Source organism: Amblyomma maculatum, chromosome 11 (assembly GCF_055883805.1).
Source record: "Amblyomma maculatum isolate TAMU_Amacu chromosome 11, ASM5588380v1, whole genome shotgun sequence".
In the NCBI taxonomy this organism is placed as follows: Eukaryota; Metazoa; Arthropoda; class Arachnida; order Ixodida; family Ixodidae; genus Amblyomma; species Amblyomma maculatum.
Window position 1 is genome coordinate 86444717 of NC_139354.1, and position 19420 is coordinate 86464136.

General features: G+C 45.9%; 1 protein-coding gene across 1 annotated transcript in view; it reads right to left on the reverse strand.

The window, feature by feature from the left end:
• Rpn9 (regulatory particle non-ATPase 9) overlaps positions 1 to 19420 on the reverse strand; it is a 32673-nt gene that overhangs the window by 4591 nt on the left and 8662 nt on the right. Inside the window, exons 7-11 of the mRNA XM_084585083.1 lie at positions 18229 to 18400; positions 13554 to 13633; positions 6844 to 6969; positions 3671 to 3808; positions 1106 to 1222 (exon numbers count right to left, since the gene is read on the reverse strand). Of these exons, the coding sequence (XP_084441209.1) occupies positions 1106 to 1222; positions 3671 to 3808; positions 6844 to 6969; positions 13554 to 13633; positions 18229 to 18400 (633 nt within the window). The remainder of the gene's footprint in view (positions 1 to 1105; positions 1223 to 3670; positions 3809 to 6843; positions 6970 to 13553; positions 13634 to 18228; positions 18401 to 19420) is intronic.

Here is a 19420-nt window from a genome sequence, read left to right on the forward strand (position 1 = left end):
AATGACGACGAAGAAGCGGCAAGGTCTGCCACTTTGCGACAAAGTGGAGATTCTTTACCGTGTTGAGCATGGTGAAGAAAAAATCGGATGTCGCTGCGCACTACGGGATCGCGAGGACAAGGATGACGGCAGGAATACCTGCCAACCTTTGTACAATGAATGTGTAGTTATTGTGACCAGTTGACAAGGGAGGTGGCGCAAACCAAAATGATAGCAAGGTTCTTGAAAGACTGTGTTAGCGCTCTCTCTGTGGCACTGTCAAAAAGAGAGCTTATCTCAAATGTGAATGCTGAGGGATTTACCAGCTAAAAAGGCAATAAAAAAATATAGTTGTCGATAAGCAATGTGTCTTCACTTGCTTCTTCATCTTGTCCTGTTTATCACACTGTAGATGTGGAATGTATTCACCCCTCACGTAACCTAGACTTGACTTTCATGCCACAGCCATCACTCGGCAACAGGTAAGAAAAAGAGATTTAATATACAAATCATTCAGCGGTCGTGGACAGGTGTTACGTGGTGATCTGTGTACGGTAACGTCTTACGCATCATTAGGCGTATATATTCCTTTTAATGGTTTCTAGATCCACCGAGGATGGTTGCTTCCGCACTTTCCGAGGACGAGGTAGTTTGGGGAGCACCCGGCAGAGCAATGTGCTGCTGCTTGGCAGCTAAATTCCAGTTTAAAGAAAGAATGCTGAGGGATTAAATGACTTAACAATCACCCAATGATATAGATACCAGCAAAGCTTCTCTTTGATGTAGGAGTGTACGAATATTTGAAATTTCAAATACGAAACTGAATAAATGTGTAATTCGATATGTATTAAAAAAGAAACTGATACTTGGAATTTTCAAATATTCAGAAATTATCAAGCACAGCGTACACCGAAAACGTTCGAATTCCCTGCGGTTTTGCTGAGCTATATTGTTTCTTTCAAATCTTCTTATGTAAGCCTGTGCATAGAATATCTATTTCTGCACGTCTGCTAGGCTCAGTTGAGAGCAGCAGTATCGTTAAATAAATAAAGCCATTGTCGAGTGAAGATGGCCAACAAATAACACTCCCCCATACTGTCACGCATGCAGTGTAGGCTGGACTCACCTGGTCGCGCGACAGTACCCGAGGCTGCACCCACTGGATGTCCACCTGGCAGTCCACCTGGTCAATGGTGCCCCGCACCAGACCCAGTGACAGCGCCTTCATCACCAGCAGCTCCACCTGCAGCGACAGCGTCGCGGTTTAAACTCGCATCCCCATTAAGAGAAATCCTCAACGCACAATTGACACATGCTGCAGTGATGTTCCTGGAATCACCTTTCACAAAAAAATTACAGGCCAATTTAGCTTGGGGCTTCAAATCACCATGCACTAGCACTATTAGCCCCGGCTCTCTATGGTTTATCCCGACTCTTTCGTTTTGCTCGATCTGAACTTGCTTACCTCGGTTGTCCAATCATGCTATGTATGTTGTGCAAGTTGGCAAGAGTGACATAGACCTGTTTTAGCCAAGGTCTTTGGACATGATTAATAGGGTTTGACCTCACAAAGAAGCTCAAGGCTATGAGAGGTGCTGTAGTGGAGGCCTCCGAAAATTGCGACCACCTGGGGTTCTTTAACGTGCACTGACATCGCACAATACACTGGATTAGATACAGGAGGAAGAACAGTACAATCAATGAAATTACATCTGGCCCATCCGATGTCCCGCCACATATCGGGCACAAGCGTTTGTATAGGTGCCGACAAAAGTAAATGGGACGCAACAATAGCCAAGAACTAAAATTAGCTGCCCTCCCCATTTTCTGTATCCTCTAATATATCCACACTAATTGCCAGTATGGACATACACAGAGCCCCTATCAGCATGGACCATTACAGTTCAAAGAAATTATTATTTTTTCTCAACACAGTTCCTGACAATCCATTTCTCGTGACTCCTTTACACATGAATCTGCTTCAGTCGGTTCATGAGCCATATCTACCCGACGCACACCATGAGGGATGCCAAAGTGAAGTGCTCCACATAATTTCAACTTCATTTTCCGGACATGCACCCATTGTATCTATGGGAATAGAGGCGAGCATTTGTGCATACGGCCCTCAGAGCTAGTGGCGGAGCCAACGGCATTGTCCTTTCCAGCTCCTTTACAGTAAGCTGCGAGCATGCTATATTTATCTCATCTGTGGACGGAATACACAAGTGTGATGAATGCAGTGCACTCGCCGCTGACTTGGGACAAAGTAGCGACAACCTTGCGGGCTATCCCGACAGGCTGCACTAACGCTCGTATCAGTCTTCTCTGTATTCAGGCAGCACGCTCACCATCATGATCGCTATTACCTTCCTCTCTACTTCATAAGTGTCAGCTGTCTGAAGCCACCTTTCACGTACTATGTATTTACTCGAATGTAACGGGAGTTTTTTTCACTATTTTTGGCTCTCAAAGGCTACAATCATGTTATAATCGAATACTGCGATTCGGTTGGCTAAAGCAATGCCAGGATGCAGCCATACTGAATCCGCCACCATTAGGTTTCGGTTTCTGTGGTTTTACGATGTTATGTTAGCAAAATGGGTACCAGGGAAGTCAAATAAGCCATATTCCAATCCATCCAAAGTCAAAATATTGCGCTTTTTCTCGTAGGCTCAGAAACACGTTGTCTCCTTGATCACGCGCTTGTCACATCTTTGGCAGTGAATTGGCATGGTTACTTCTGTAATTGCATATTGCACGATGGCAACGCGCTGTGCATGATGAGCACTCGCCTCGAAAAGGCTATTGTGATAGCAGAACGAATCGGAAATTCTGCCGTAGTTCGACGGCTAGACATTACTAATCTACCTTACGTGGGTGGCAAATGTGGGAGGCGATTTTTATATGTGGGCCTGGCCGCAAAGACTTCCGAATCGTGTGGGATGACGAGGGGGGAGAGACTGGGTTTTCGAGAACTCGGCCACCGATGACCAGGATGAATGAGCGTTTTTGACAAGACTGCAGCAGCCATAATGTCGATTAAAGATACTTTTTCAAGCGCTTATCTCACGCTACACTCGAGCAAATATGGTGCTCACTCTGGTGTGCACTTTGGCATGCATCCCACTGAAACACTCAAGCCCACGATACAATTTTTCCCCCAAGCTCCTTTCGAGCCGGCGATGAATGTTCGCTGCTTTGAAAAAGCGGCAAAACATACTTGGTTGAAATGCAGCTAATGATACAGGCATGCCACGAATGTGAGGTTATAAAAGCTGTGGTTTTTCAGCCTTTAGTAAGCTGCATTAAAAAGGCTTAACTGAGCCAGAACTGCATCAGCCACAGCTGTCAGTCTGAGGAGGTGATATTTACACGACTGTAAGTCAATCTAAATGTAAATCGACCCCCCAAAATCAATGGCTGAAAAAAAAAAAAATTACATTGAACAACGAGATGCTTTGCCTTGCAATGTAAGTCGAACCCCCCCCCCATCTGATGGTTGAAGCTGAAAACCGAGGTCGGCTTACAATTGTGCACATACATGTAATTATTGGCTTGTAAGCTCTCTTCATCATCAAAAGTGCTTTTCAATACAACATAGTGTTTTCTTTAGCAACATGCTATTATGTGTCATGATGACAAGACTAGGTGTAGTTTTAAGAGGCAAGAAGTAAGCAGCTATGCTCAGCACCTCGTTGAGGGGCAGGCGTGTCTGGGTGGCAATCTCCTGGAAGGAGAGGCGGCTTCCCGGTTTCTGGAACGCCATCTCCATCAAGCACAGCAGACACATCTTCTGCCGCAGAGAGAGCTCACAGGCTGCCAGGTCCGGCTGCAGCAACCAGAGATCCACACGAATCGCGTTAATGCACCAGTCACCACTAACTGTCCCACACTAGAGGCAAAATGCACACTGCTAAAGTCAAATCTCCATATAATGAATCATGCGGGAATGCCAAACTTTGTTTGTTACTTCGGAATATGATTGCAATGAAAAACTCGCAGTTCTAAGCCAGTGGTCAAACCAAGGAATGAAAATGACAAAGCTTAGAAGTATCCTCCAAATTTATCGAAACTGTTTTGAAAAATTCACCCGCTCAACCAGAGGCTCGTTTGCAATGAAACCGTGCACTAAGCTTGTGCAATGTTGTCCCTTTTGCTGCATAAGTTTGACAATGGTGCTTACCTGGCCCGGCCGTACATGATGCGAAACCAGAAAGTTCTGCAATGAGGCTGTGGATGCCAATGTAGAGTTTCTGGCAAAAGGCAGTGGTGGCGCCACCTAAGAAAATGTGCCACGCTTGCCTCGGCGGTTTAGAGTCTAGACGCTTCCTTCCAGCGATGCAAGATGGCACCACCATTTCCCTCTGCCAAAAACTCTGCCTTGGCACCTTTTGATCCCTCAACATCTCGTCCAAGATGGTTCTGGCCATGGAGGAAGGAAAGCTTAGGAGAGGCCCTGACGTCATTTTTTTTGAAGCCGGCGCGGTGGATGCTGCAACGTCTCTCCTCCTCCTTTACCCGTTCTCCGCGACGCTCACGTACCTAGGGCCCTTAGCAACGCTGTTGCTAATGTCCCGACTTGGCTAACCCTAAATTTTGACGTCACTTCCGCCACACTTTCTCCAATGCATTGGGAATGGCAAAGGCCTCTCCTAAGTTGTTTCCTTCCTCCATGGTTCTGTCTCCTGTCCCATCAGACTGGCCAAATCACACAAGTATCATTCTCGAACTTATTACGCAACAAAAGGGACAACAATGCGCAAGCTTTGTGCACGGTTTCGGTCCAAAGATGACGCTTGCTACTACTAGCAGAAGACTCTCACAGTGGTAATATTGATGGTGCGATAATTATGCCAGGAAGAAAAAATTCCAATTTTTGATACCCAATATGAGGGGTGCGAGCATTACGGGAGTGCAAGCATTATGCGAGTAAATACGGTATGTCTACTTAGGACAGGTATTAACCACAGATCCGGACCATGCAAGGGAAAAAAACTAGAATATGACTGGGATGGAGCGCATTTGGCAAGCACTCGCAGATTATGACTAGCAGCTTACCGGTATCGCTCAAGGGGAAAGTATGTAAACAACAGTTGCATTTTACCTGTACTCAATATGGGGCTGGAACGTGGAGGTTAACAAAGAGGGTTCTACTTAAGTTGAGGACAACGCAGAAGGCTATGAAAGGGAACATGGTAGGGGTAACATTAAGAGATAGGAAGCGTGCAGAGTGGGTCAGAGAAATAACTCAAGTTACTGACATTCTTGTGCAAACCAAGAAATCGGCATGGGAAGGACATGTAGCGCAAAGAGAAGATAACCGATGGTCGCCTAGGGTAAAAACCTGAATTCCATAGGTGGTCTTAAATGCCTTGAAATATTTTCACAAAGCAAAAGGAACATGAGAGAAGAGCACAGAAACGCAAGAGAAAGAGTATGCTTAGGGCGTTCATCTATGCTGGCCTCGGTGAGACCCATATCTCTGCCATCTAGCATCTTTGCAGTCTATCAAGTTTGCCAGTGCCATCACTCTTGCCGTAAAACTAAGGAATGCGCTAAGCTAACACTTAAAGAAAAGCTCTGTCCTGCCCTCGTATCCCAAGTCCTGTCCTGACGCTAGCTTTTTCGTTGAACTATGACCAACTCTCACCCCAACAAATTCTCACTCAGCCAAAAATGTGGAATGGGGGGTGGGCAGTTCATTATGACAGTGGATTCACTAAACAAGTAAATAGTTTTCTTCCCTTCCACCCGCAAGGTTCTTCCATTGAACCGCAACTGAGCACTTGTCAAGAGCAGTTTGCACGGTGAAGCCTTTTCACGCACTACACACAGGCCGCTAAGAACACTGTGAATGTGTGGAACCGTTCAGGATGCCAAGTAAATAGTTTTCTTCCCTTCCACCCGCAAGGTTCTTCCATTGAACCGCAACTGAGCACTTGTCAAGAGCAGTTTGCACGGTGAAGCCTTTTCACGCACTACACACAGGCCGCTAAGAACACTGTGAATGTGTGGAACCGTTCAGGATGCCAGAGAGGGCCTCACCATTCTCGAGCAGTTCTGCTCTGATGCTCTCAAGAGCGTGCACGCAATAAACCGTCGATGGAAAAGTGAAAAAAAGTCATCCTGGCATTACTCTCACCCCAGACACAAGTGACCACTGTACAGTCCTTCCTCAAATAAGTTTACAGAGATGCACGTCTTTCTTGCAATTGTTTTCAAGGTTACTCGACAATTCTGACTTTTTTATCTGTTTCCCCGGTGTTCAAACAAGCCTTTACTATTAAAGTGTTTTACTATTCAAGTGTTTTTAATGCTTTCAAAGACCTACACTGCTCCGTGACAGAAGAGACGACAGTATTGTATGTGCATAGTTATTACACAGCACATGCACCCTCAGAGATCATCTTACAGCATCTACACACAGTTGAATGGATATGATTTTGGTAAAATTTGTGACACTGTGAATGGTGCTGCCATCTGTTGCATTCAGAGGAAATCATCACAATACCAAAACTGTCAAAGTTGAGCACAGCAAGGTGAATGGGTACTCTGAATATGCTTTCCACTGAAGATGGCACATCCAGCATTGGCGGCGCTCATTCCCTCGTTCCCATTGTGCATCATTTGTGGCCAATCAAGTAAGTAGCATTGCGAAACACCCTACAAGACATACTGCAATAAGGAGTACCTCCACATACAGTTTCAGAGCACATAAGGCAGCCGTAGTGAAGAGAACACTTCTGAAAATCCTCACAGTAAAGATGCAAAATACAGTGTACATGACTGCTTTTTCCCTTCCAATTGTCTTCAATGCAGAAGCTGTAAATGCGCCTTCAGTCGCAGTTGCCATAGAAACCATACCTGTTGGGACCAGGATGGCCTCAGGGCCTCATACTGTGCCAGGGAGCCACTGTTGAAGGCAGTCAGCAGCTGCACCACCCAGTGACGGTCAGTGTCCTTCAGGCACTCCAGGATCGGGTGGGCCAGCTGCACAAAAAAGGAAGCAGGGGTGTGCGAATATTTGACATTTGAATGTGAACTGAATATGTTTGTTATTAGATTCGTATTCACATTCGAAAAACTGATATTCGAAAATTTTCGAATACTAAAAAATGACCTATTAGTCCGAAAAGGTTCGAATTCACCGCAGTTTCACCACACTGCATGCTTCACTGCAATTCTTCATCACATAGACTGTGCAGTGAAGCATCCTCAAAATTTGACAGCGCCGTTTTGTGAAGAGGGACCTTCCCAACGGCGAGCACAAAGCGATGCACCTGACGAAACTGGGAATAAAACATCGGTCTCACTTCGCTTACATCTCAAATGTAGAAATCCACCATACATGTATTTATAAGATAAAACTACTGTGGTGCAAATGTTTTTCAGCAGTTTTTTCAGGCTCACTCAATGGACATTTTTTTCTGGACCCTTGAAGGCCGAATTAAGCAAAGTTCGCTGTATTCAGCAGTGATACGACAGCAACACTAGGTTTCGTACAGGTCCTTCCTGTACAAAAAACTAGTTTAGAGAATTCTGTAAAAAATTTATACAGTCAAACCTCGCTAATTCGGCCCCCGTTAATTCGGAAATTCGGATAATTCAGCCTGCTCACACCCTCCCTTCAAAAATGTACACAAGTCTATGGTAGCTAACCCTCGTTAATTCGGAGCAAAATTCGGTGCGCACCGGCTAATTCAGACTGGAGACAGGCCGTGGCCGGTGCTGAAGTGGCTTTTTGGAGCATGCATTGCTGTTATCATCATCCGAAAACAGGATCCTGGCCGGAAACTACTCTATTCCAAAACCGAAAACGTACCAACGGTAGCATTTTCAGAGCACGCATCACTACTGCCATCAGTTCTCTCGAGCACATGCGGCGCATGCTCGAGCACGAGACGACCCTCGCTCTCGCATTCTTCCCTCCGTGTGCGTGCTTGCTCAAGGCAGCCATTTCGTGATTTTCTGTGCGTGTTTCGGTTGGGGCGGTGCACGTGTGTGTGTGCGCGCGCGCGCGCGTTTGTGGTGTTTCGCTTTGCCGTGATGGGGACTCCTGCTAAGCGGGCTAAGTATGTGGCCAAAGACTTGGGGCAAAAGGTGGAAATCCTGAAGGCACTGAAAGAAGGCGCCTCCCGTGAAGAGGTGATGCGTCGATTCGACGTAAAGCGAAGCACACTAGGAACGTATGTGAAAAATGAGACGCAGATCATGGAAGCGTTTCAGAATGAAAGTTCCATTCGGCTCGCAAACGTATGCGAACCGCCGCCCACCCTCAGTTGGAAGATGCATTGTTGCGGTGGATTGACACCACACGGGACGCGAGGCTCCCATTAAGTGGGCCGTTAATCTGCGCGCAGGCAGAAACCTATGCTCTCCGCATGAATATCGGTTCTTTCAAAGCATCGGAGGGCTGGCTTGCACGGTTTAAGGAAAGGCATGGCCTTGTGTTCAAGGCTGTGTGCGGGGAGAGAGGTGCGGTCGACGAAGAAGTCGTCAAGGGCTGGCAGGGCGTCGACCTCCAAGAACATATCGCAGCTTATAACCCTAACGATGTGTTCAACGCGGACGAGACAGCGCTCTTTTTTAAGGCGCTGTCAGATAAGACCATTACGTTTAAGGGGGACCCTTGCACCGGCGGGAAGAGAAGTAAAGAACGTGTTACCGTGCTTTTAGCGGCCAACATGACGGGCACAGAGTGCCTTCCTCTTCTCGTCATCGGTAAGGCGATCAAACCAAGATGTTTTTATAACATCAAGCACTTGCCAGTCGACTACCACGCAAACAGGAAGGCATGGATGACTTCCGAGATATTTCGTTCGTGGCTACTAGAGCTCGACCGTCGGTTCAGCGCCAAGAAACGGAAGGTGCTGCTAGTGGTGGACAACTGCTCTGCGCACTGCAGCGTTTCTGAGCTTCAAGCGAAAAAACTTGTATTTCTGCCGCCGAATACGACCGCCGCGCTACAGCCGATGGATCAAGGGATCATACAGTACGTGAAAAAAAAAAATACCGGAAACAAGTTTTGGAACGTATGCTGCTCTGCATGGAGCGAAAACAGCCTTACACTGTAACGCTTCTGAGCGAATTCACATTTTGGCAAATGTGTGGTCAAACATGCCGGCAGCTGTAATAGCCAACTGCTTCAGACACTGCGGATTTGGGCAACCGGAGCCGCCTGAAAGCCTGGAGGCTGCCGCGCCTGACGATGATGACGATACGGCACTCGTTGCTTTGCTTCCTGCTGAAGTACACCTCAGCGACTACATCAGCATCGATGACGGGGTTATTATAGCCGGTCAGTTGAGTGATACAGAGATCATCGCTGATGCCCTCGGTGCTACTGGCGAGGTGTCCGATGATGACCAAGACGACCTCAGCGAAGAACTTCCGGTACGGCATTCGACCAAAGAAGCTGCGGACGCCCTCGCTGTATTGGAAGAATTTTGCCTCGATGCCCCGCATAACACGCTTGCGTTGGAGGGTTTGGCACATGTTCGAAAAGTTATTCTTGCCGCCCAGTTTTCGGCGAAGAAACAAACTGCAATAACAGACTTCTTCACGAAGTAGAGGTGAGGAATAAAAGTTTTTTCTTGTGCTGTTTTTGTTGTTCATTCGATAATTCGGCATTCGGATAATTCGGACAATTTTTTTACTCCCGTGAGATCCGAATTAACGAGGTTTTACTGTACTGGAATTTTCAGCAGAGTACAGTGGAACCTGGATATATCGAACCCGGATAATTCAAATTTTGGTTATATCGAACTAACGGCATATCCCCTTGAAAATCCCATGTAAAAGTATAGGAAAGCTATTGTCGTATATCGAACTCAAATTCACCAGTCATTCGATATATCGAACTCCGCACCACGCATTGGGCGCGCCTTCCCCAAAGACAATCTCATTACCCTCGGCCGTTTGCCGCGTGACTTTTTCAAGCCACGCGCGGAAGGAATGAGAGGGCACAGTTCGGCGACGGCTGGTCTAGGGCAGCGCTGTGCACTTTCCCCAAAGGCGCCAACATCTGTGGTGATCACTGCCGCACTCCAGCACATGACATTTGCAAGCCATGTGCGTGAAGGAACAAAAGGGAACTAATGCAGCCGCGGCGTTCGGGAGAGGGAAAAAACGAAACAGAGCGAAGCGCAAGGGTATGCCCCCTCTACTGCAGAGCTTTATCTCTCCTCTTCCTCTCTTTTTCCCGGTCTTCGTTCGTGTGAACAAGCCAGCTCAGCCCATGCTTTCTCCAGTGTGTTGTGAACACTCTGTGTGCGGCGGCTGACGTGCGATGCGCGTCTCGTGTCGTCGTGCTGTACATGCATTATCTACGGTGACTGCGGACACACAGAAGTCTTTTTTTTTTCTTTTTGCGGGAATCGTTCATCATTGCCGTTATGCTCAACGTGCAGCGTAGCGTATGCTATGACGGCTGCGGACGTTAAGAAGCTGCAATCTTTTTTTTCTTTTGCGAGAGTCGTCCTTACTGATCGTGCTGAACGTGCAACACTGCGTAAGCAATGGTGTCTGCGGACGTTCAGGAGCAGCAGGCATTTTTTTTTTTTTTTTTTTGTGAGAGTCGTTCATTTTTACATCTATGAATCAATGAAAGCATGCGGTCAGTTGCAATCATGACACTGACTTTTAGCATTGTTCGCTTCAAACGGCATTTGCCGTTTGAAGCCCAGAGTGATAAATCGAACCAGGCTCGTGCAATCAAGCCATCACAGGCACTCTGGCAAGTTCGCTCCCTGCCACCGCCGGATCTATCAAAAGTATAGTCAAAAGATAAATACGCCGTGATGTTGTCGCTGCATAGCATCTTGGCGCACTGCCCATAAATGAGCTGTGGATGCGACGGTCAAAACAAAGAGATGCGCCTTCAAACACTATTTTTTTTTCAAATACTGGGGGCAAAAGTGGGGTGTGGATTCATTATTCAAGTGGGTCGCGACAAATACAGTATCATTTTTTGCGATCGCAAGCAGCGCCTGAAGCCGATTTCTGTATATCGAATTATCGATATATCAAACTATCGAACTATACCGCGATCCCCTTCGAGTTTAATATATCCGGTTTTGACTGTATACACTGCTGTACAATTCCAGTTTAATTTTATTTGCAAATACTACATGTGAATTCTAAGATAAACAATGTTTGCCAGTTTTTAATTTTACAATTTTCTATTTTTACTAATCAGATACTCGATATTAGAAAGCAGTTTCTTTCCCATATTCATATCCAATTCATATTTGAAAATTTCGATAATCGCACACCCCTAAAAGGAAGGATTAAACAACAAGACGGCGTGCAATAAAGTCAGCATATTTTCAGACTGCCTTCGTTGCCTAAACAGTGCTTTTTTTTTTCTTTTCTCTGGACCACAAGTGCTCAACAAACTGGTGAAAACTACTAAAGCTCCACCTTTAAAAGAGAGTATGCAAGCATTAATGGCTCCAATCCGTGGTTCTCCTTGAAGATCCTTATGTGCACTTTGCTATTCGCTTAACAACTTGCGCCTCAATTTGCCCTAAGCGAATGTATGCTCGGTTAAGGCTGACCCAGGAGTAGTTAGCCTTGTGTGGCCTAGAGGTAACATGTAGAACTCAGGCTCAGAGGGTGCCAGAGGACTCCGCTCCCGTCTACCTCTCCTGTCTCAAAGTAGCTGTCTAAGTTGGCAGCTCCTATCATCTTCGCCATGTCACATAGTCCCATTAAATCAGGGGGATAAAGCAAGGCAAGGAGGTTGTGCTACACTTGTGTAGTGCCATGATGGTACTCCTATTAATTATTTTTGCTTTACTCACACAAAAGACTCCACAAAGAAGATCCACAAAGCATTAAAGCTCACAAAAAAATATTTTCACATTTCATGTTTTTACATTTGTAAAGTTTAGGTGATATAAAGACTGATAAAAGCGTACTTACGACAGTTTCGTATCGTTTCACCTGCTGTACCTAGAACTAGAGGGCGCTGGCTGTACTCAAGTGTAGTATGTGAGAATTACCATCATGGCTGCAAACAAGATTAGCAGAGGAGTGGAGAGTGTTTACATGGGAGTGGCGCTGCCGCTTTCACTTTAGTCTTAGTTGTTATAACTCAATGCATTAAATCACAACACACCAACCAATGGCAACAAAGCCTGACGCCCTGGCGTCTGAAGAACGGGGCCTTTAACGCTGCAACATTGATACCCGATCAAGAGCTGTGTTCGCTTTACACGCAGGGGTCTATGAGGAAAGGCAAACACCATCACATTCCCGTGATCCCTTACACATTCACTGTCACTCACTGGCAGACTATAATGCAAAACAAAAGATACTGGTTCTCGGCAACAGTCAGGTGTGGCGTTACTGTAATACAGTTAAAGCTCTATGTAACGAACCTCCATGTAGCGAATTCCTCGATATTATGAAGTCTTTCAATTCCCTAACGCTGCCTCCATTGAAGTGCATGTATATTTGAAAACTCCATGTAACGAGCATGTCGCGGCGGTTGACCTTAATATAACGAACTTGCGGCGCCAACTGTCTCTTAGCTAGTGCTGAGTCACTGGAAATTTGGCACAACCCAGCAAGCTTCAGAACGATAAAACACGAACTGAAGCGAAAGGAACGCCTACTAAGGCTCACGAGTGACTGCAGTTGATACAGCGCTCCGAATTTCAGCGCCGACGTTGCATCTCCGTGGCAGACGCCACTTTTTTTTTTTTTTTTGCATGAGGGAGAAAAAAAGGCAGTGACGTAGAGTCATGTGAGAGCAGTGAGGCTCCACCCAAACTGGTTTGCTATATCCCGGGCCGCTTCCTGTTCCAATATTGCCCCGCTTTGACCGTTGTGCATTGTTCTCACAGACTGCTTGCCAGAACGAGGAAATTGACACAGAAACAGAATGACCAGTTTTTCAAACCGCTCACTAACTAAAGGGATGATTTCAGTGTGAATTAAGTTTCTTGAAATGCCTGGTTTTCTAGATACTTTTCTCAGCCCCTTGAGAGTGCAGAAAATCGGTTGGCCATCGTATTTTGTTCACTGCACTTCGAGCTCCCCAATAGCTGCAGTTTCAAACTGAAGGCATGAAAACAAGCTACACTATGAGCTGATAAATATACAGGCCAGTGCTGCCGCTATCAACAATTTTTCTTTTCCTCATTCCCTGCAGTTTAGCGTGGTGTTTAACGCCCTACAGATGGTCATGGGCTGTGAGAGAGCCAACATAGGAGGGGAGGCTCCAGAACAATTTTAACCCCCTGAGGTTAAACAGCGCACAGGCATCCCTTTTTCTCATTACCTCCATCAAAGCACAACCATTATAGCCAGGGTTTGGTCCTGGAAACTTGGGTTTAGCAGCTCAACGCCACATCCACTAAGCCACTGCAGTGGCTGCAGTTTATGAAGGTTATAATTTCCAATTTCTAACAGATAAAAAACTGTGCAAGCGGAGGCACGGGTCACTGCAGAATGACTGCAAGAACACACACAGAACACATCTTTGGCCACTGCCACTGTGGCACAAGGCGGTGACGTGCAAAGTGACCACCGCAAAGCAGTGCCCCAAAAAGTAAGGGTGCGCTCACCAGCTCGCCAAAATTGTAGACACCTTCTCCCAGCAGAGCAGCCAGACACAGGGCGAAGGCTCGCTGCCGCTGTTCATCCACTGCATAGAGCCACAATGACAAAGATCGCATCTTGTATGTTTTCCCATTTCACGGGGTTCTGGGCCCACTCATCATCATCATCATCAGCCTGATTATACCCACCGCAGGGCGAAGGCCTCTCCCATATTTCTCCACTTAACCCGGTTCTGTGCTAGCTGCATCCACTTGACCCCTGCGAACTTTTTAATCTCATCCGCCCACCTAACTTTCTGCCGCCCCCTACTACGCTTTCCTTCCTTTGGAATCCAGTTTGTTACCCTCAGCGACCATCAGTTATCCTCTCTTCGCACTACATGTCCTGCCCATGTCCATTTCTTCTTCTTAATTTCCACTAGAATGTCGGTAACTTGAGTTATTTCTCTGACCCACTCTGCACGCTTTTTATCTCTTAATGTTACCCCTACCATTTTTCGTTCCATAGCCCTCTGGGTTGTCCTCAACTTAAGTAGAACTCTCTTGGTTAGCCTCCACGTTTCAGCCCCATAGGTGAGTAGAGGCAAGATGCAACTGTTGTATACTTTCCTCTTGAGCGATATCGGTAAGCTGCTAGTCATAATCTGCGAGTGCTTGTCAAATGTGCTCCATCCCAATCTTATTCTTCTTGTTATTTCCTTTTCATGGTCCGGATCTGCGGTTACTACCTGTCCTAAGTAGACATATTCGCCTACTACTTCCAGTATTTCGCTACCTAATGTAAACTGCTGTTCCTTTCCGAGGCTGTTGAACATTACCTTAGTCTTCTGCATATTGATTTTCAAGCCTACCTTTCTACTTTTCCTGTCTAGGTCATCAATCATTATTTGCAGTTCATCCCCCGAGTTGCTTAGCAAGGCAATGTCATCAGCAAATCGCAGATTACTGTCACTACCACCAATTAAACTCCACCAGCAACAGATTACACACTCTCGCATGCTTCTCTTTGTCACGCTACCAGTTCTGCATTTGCAAGCTCTACGCAGTTGTACATTGGCTACAGCACTTAGTAGCAGATTACTGCACAGTACCAAAGCGGACAGCACTGAAATATTCCAAAGCAGAAACTGTATATGTAGTATGTTCTAACAAATTATTATAGCTTAATTACCAAGCAAAACATGCAGGTGTGTGAAGACAAGTTGCACATTTTGAGTTTTATCAACGATACTCCCATAAAATTTTCCTGTCCACGGGAAAAAGGATGGTTTTTGGGTGGTGTCATAAATATTTTTTTTTCTTTAACAAAACTTGTTTGGTACAGGAGTGTCTAGTATCAAATTGTAGAGGAGGAATTTCTCTTCATAATGGTATTAGTGCCACATATTTATTGAATAAATGACAAAAATAAAAAAAGAACTGGCAGCAAAAAATTTTAGTAAAAAACAAACTCACACAAAAACATCAGTTTCTTGATACAAATAAAACAAAAAAAATTCAAAATATACATTTTTTTTTTACAACAGTAACCAATGCAACATTGCAGCAAATTCTATCTTTCTGTGTACAGTATTCGCAGAGTTAGAAAAGAAAACAGTAGTTGAGGTCGACTACGCCGAGGTTGACCCCTGGCTGTCCTACAGCGGAAAACACGACTCCCTGCTCTGCCAGGGGCAAGCAATACTACCCAAAAGACGTCACCCTGCAGATAACAGTTGTGACCTTCAGAACAGTCATCTCTTCCGACTAGCATGCAGCAAAAGCGGAAATTTCGTGGGAGCAAATGCGAAACTTATCGAGGCCTGGCTGTGGACGTTCCGGATCGGTTTGACATAGTTTCAGTGTCAGTGTTAAAGTCTGAAGAGCTGAATTCGTCTTCCAAGTCAACACTGCTGCTGTTCACATCCAAAAACGAGCTTTGCGATGTGTTAGCGTCTCCGCGCAGCAGGAGCGCGCGACGTCTACATCATGATGTAAACAAAAGCGCCGATCATTAGACTTCAGAGACCATCTGGACGGGCGCGAACGGCGTATAAAAATAAAACCAAAAAATTAGAAGGGTTCAACGCTGCTGAACCAAATATTGAGCGAAAGCATTAGCTGCAGGTGACCGAGCGTTTTTCTTCTCGTTCTTCTTCATCTTTTTCTTCTTCCTCAGCCCACATATAAAGCCCCGCTTTAACCAAGCTGCATGAATGTGCCTTAGTGGCATATAGGGGTAGCATGAATGCCAGGGTCCTAGCAGGCTGATACTGACATAACCGTCCCATGTGAAACGAGAGACCCAAGTTGGCAGCTCCTGCTGACCACTTAATTTGGTAGCCCAGCTCTCACTGTAGTGTCACGTCACAGCGTCACGTGGGTAAGACGTGGCTACCAGCCACGCTACGCTGAAGGCTTGAAATCTAGAGTAGTAGTGCTTTCACAATAAAAACAAAACTGAAAGAAGGGTTCCTCTATTTCCAATTGAAGGACGCCACTTGTCAAGGAGCGCTTCGAAAGCGAGAAAATTCGGATTGTGAAACCATCGATAGCGGGCTATCGATGGAAATAGGGGCGGAGAGGAAAGTGCTAAGAAAGCAGAATGTGAAAAAACACATTCCCCCTGCAATTCTTTACCTTAAATTTCTTTAACTACGAAGTTTCAGAGAAAGCTGTACAGCTTTCCTTTGTAGCCGTATGGCTGCACTTGGGTGGATGGCAATGAGTAATTACTCCCTTATTAATTACTATTCCCCGCTACTCCACACAAGGCTTCAACACTGTCCACATACACACAAATTTGTTGTGTGTAATTCGTTGCTGCCCAGGTTTCACGATGTTTCTTATCCCTTGCACAATTTTCCCACTATAATAATAATGATAACAATTGGTTCACTGGAAGGGAAAGGTGCAGTATCTGTCACACTTCTTTCTGTGGACACCTGAACCAAATGGTAAGGGTAGGGAGGAACGTGGGAGTGAAACTGGATAGAGAGAAACAGGTGCCGTAGTGAAGGGCTAAGGAGTAATTTCGACCACCTTGGGATCTTGAACATGTGCTGACATTGCACAGCACACGGACGTCTCTCCGTTTCGCCTCCATATAAATGCAGCCGCCGATGGACTTTTAAGGGAAAAGAATGTGGCTCTAACTGGGACGATGGATGAAGAATGAAAAATACACAAGCGCTGACCTAAATTACACAACTCAATTATACCCAGTTTGCCATCGCACTGCAGCAAATTCCCACCACCTTTCCTTCTACATTTTGCTGAACAGTCGGCGGCCGATTTTTCGGACACCCAATTTTTCAGACATGCTTGATTATTCGGACTTTTTCCCGGCCCCAGGACATACCTTATAAAGTCAATGTATTATGCTGCTCAAAATTTCGGACACTATAAGGAGGGCTATTCAATTTTTCGGACATTCCAAGCATCAACCGGGCCAACTGCCACACATTTTGAGCGGTGTCACCGCCATCTTGTTTGTTTACTTTTTCCTTCGATAGCCTCGAAACCGGTGCTGGCCTTGCGTGCCGCTCCTCAGCTAAACTGACGCTGGATCAAGGCTATATTATTTGCCTAGCAGCTTCCGTTTCCGAGACAACGTCGCTGTTGTCGCTGCTCGCCGCCGGAGTGCTTTTTTTTTTTCTTTTAGCATGATCGCTGTGAGTCTTTGACTGCCTGTTCGCCGTGCGTTTCACGTGCGTTGCCGAGCGGAGCGAATACGCATAGCTGTGGTTGTGCTGATGCGAAAACTATGTTGTGTCGCTACTGTGACTCGCAATTAATTGAATCAGCTTCAGTTCTTCAAAAAGCTGTTTCCGAATTTTATAAGTCTTTTTGTTTTTTTTTTGCATGCAAAGAGGTAGCGAGAAGGCACTCAACGGAGTCGGTGTTGTGATCCCGTAGCTAGTAGTTGTGGTGTGCCTCGACAGTGGGAAAACCTACTCTGTCGATTTGTTTGGAGCACTTAGTATGCTCGCCGATGCGTGGAAATCTGTAGCACCCACAACGCGTGCAATCGCTTCCGTCATGCGGGATTTGTGCTGAATGACAAGTTGGCTGCCTTGGACCAGAAGAGCGTGGTCGAGCAGCTGTCAGGCAGTGAGCAGCTCATTCACGACCTTCGCACTGCTGGTGTCGAAATTCCATCGACCATCTCGTTTTCAGAGTTCATAGACGTGGACCATGAGTTGGAACTGTCCGCTGGGCTAACAGATGCAGATATTCGCCAAGTGCTTGTGAAGTCTGAGAGCGACGACGACGATGACTCACCTGCAGCAGCGCAGCCGACGCAAGCTGAGCTGATGCAAGCGAAATTCAGGCGGACCTGTTAGCACGGAAGCGGAGCGGGGTGCAGAAAAGCATTCATGACTTTTTCCGGCCTCAAAGTCAATAAGAGGCAATAAATCGAGCTTTTTTCGGTGCACATTTGTTTTTTCGGACTGCCCAATTTTTCAGACATTTTCGTGGTCCATTGAAAGTCCGAAAAATTGGTCGTCGACAGTATACGAAATAAACTCCGGCCGGCTGCAGACACTTGTGTTGCACTAAGCCTACTTATACTCGCTGTTTCTACATTCCAATTCCTCAATACAATCTTGCACTCAGTGCAACTGTGAACTGTCACCAGTGATGTGCTCCCTACGTTGCTTCCCTTTTCAATTAAAGAGAGAAAGAGGTTCCAACCCACGTGGTATGCGTTCAAGCGGGGTGCAGCCGAGGAAGCGCAGGGCATCCCGGTAGTAGGCCTGGTGGTCGCCCATCTGCTGGTGGTAGTCGCTGCACAGCTGGTAGAAGCGCCCGTGCACCTCCGTCACCCCGGGGAGGGCCTCCGCCTGCGTCTCAGTCTCCTCCAGCACCTTCTGCAAATACAACCCCAGGGTGTCAGTAAACTGTTCAATTAGTAGCACAGCACTTTTATTATAAAGCATTTTTCAGTATGCCAACACCAAGCAGTGAATTCCAATGGATAGTGAGATGGTCTTACCAATGGTAATAAGGACAGCAAACAAGAAAAGTTTATGTTCCAGAAAAAGAAAAGAAACAGAAAGAAGAAAAACAGAAAGCAGCAGGTAAGACAAAAAGTGGATAATGAGCGCTTTTTTTCAACTGAAACAAGCGCTTCACAACAAATAACTGACAATCAGCCACCCCCTACACTCAGCTTCAGAATCAGTAATGTTTCAACCAATGGCACAGTTCTGCGACCACCCCTAAACAGTTCACATCGACAATCGGCGTAGCATGCAAAACATGCTCAGAGTTTCTCGTTAACCACTGCGATTCCCCAGTTGCTTCCAAAAAAAACCCAATGGGCACCAAGGCTGAACATGAGGCAGCATGCGGTATTACATTCAAACTATCATGTTTGCATTCAGTTGTGCGAGTGAAACATTCAGTTTTTCCCCTCGTATACCAAGATATAAAGCTTAAAAAAAATTTAGATGTTTTAGGCCTCAAAATTCTTGCATTCACAATTTTGTTTCCGTATTAGTATCCTGTTTAGGTAGCAATGCACTCTATGTTACACAAAACAGTATCTGACAGTTATGAAGGCCAACAAAGCGTTACTGCTGACTACTATAGCTTTGTCATGGGTCTTTAGTGGCTCATAGTGTATCCCATACGTTTTAGCATCCCTCCTCTCTTGACTAACACATATTGAAGAAAACGGCAGGCAAATGTACCGGCTTTGGAGGAATGCCCAAACTCAATTAACGATAAAGAATAAAACCAGCAGAAAGACGCAGACAAAGAAAGAAGCACACAACACAATGCTGGTGCGAACGAAGAAAAGTGCCCATAGAACAAGAAACATGGTTCAGTAGAGTGGAGAGTTGGGCCACTTGGTACATACTGGTAAAGATAAAAACTAGCAGAAA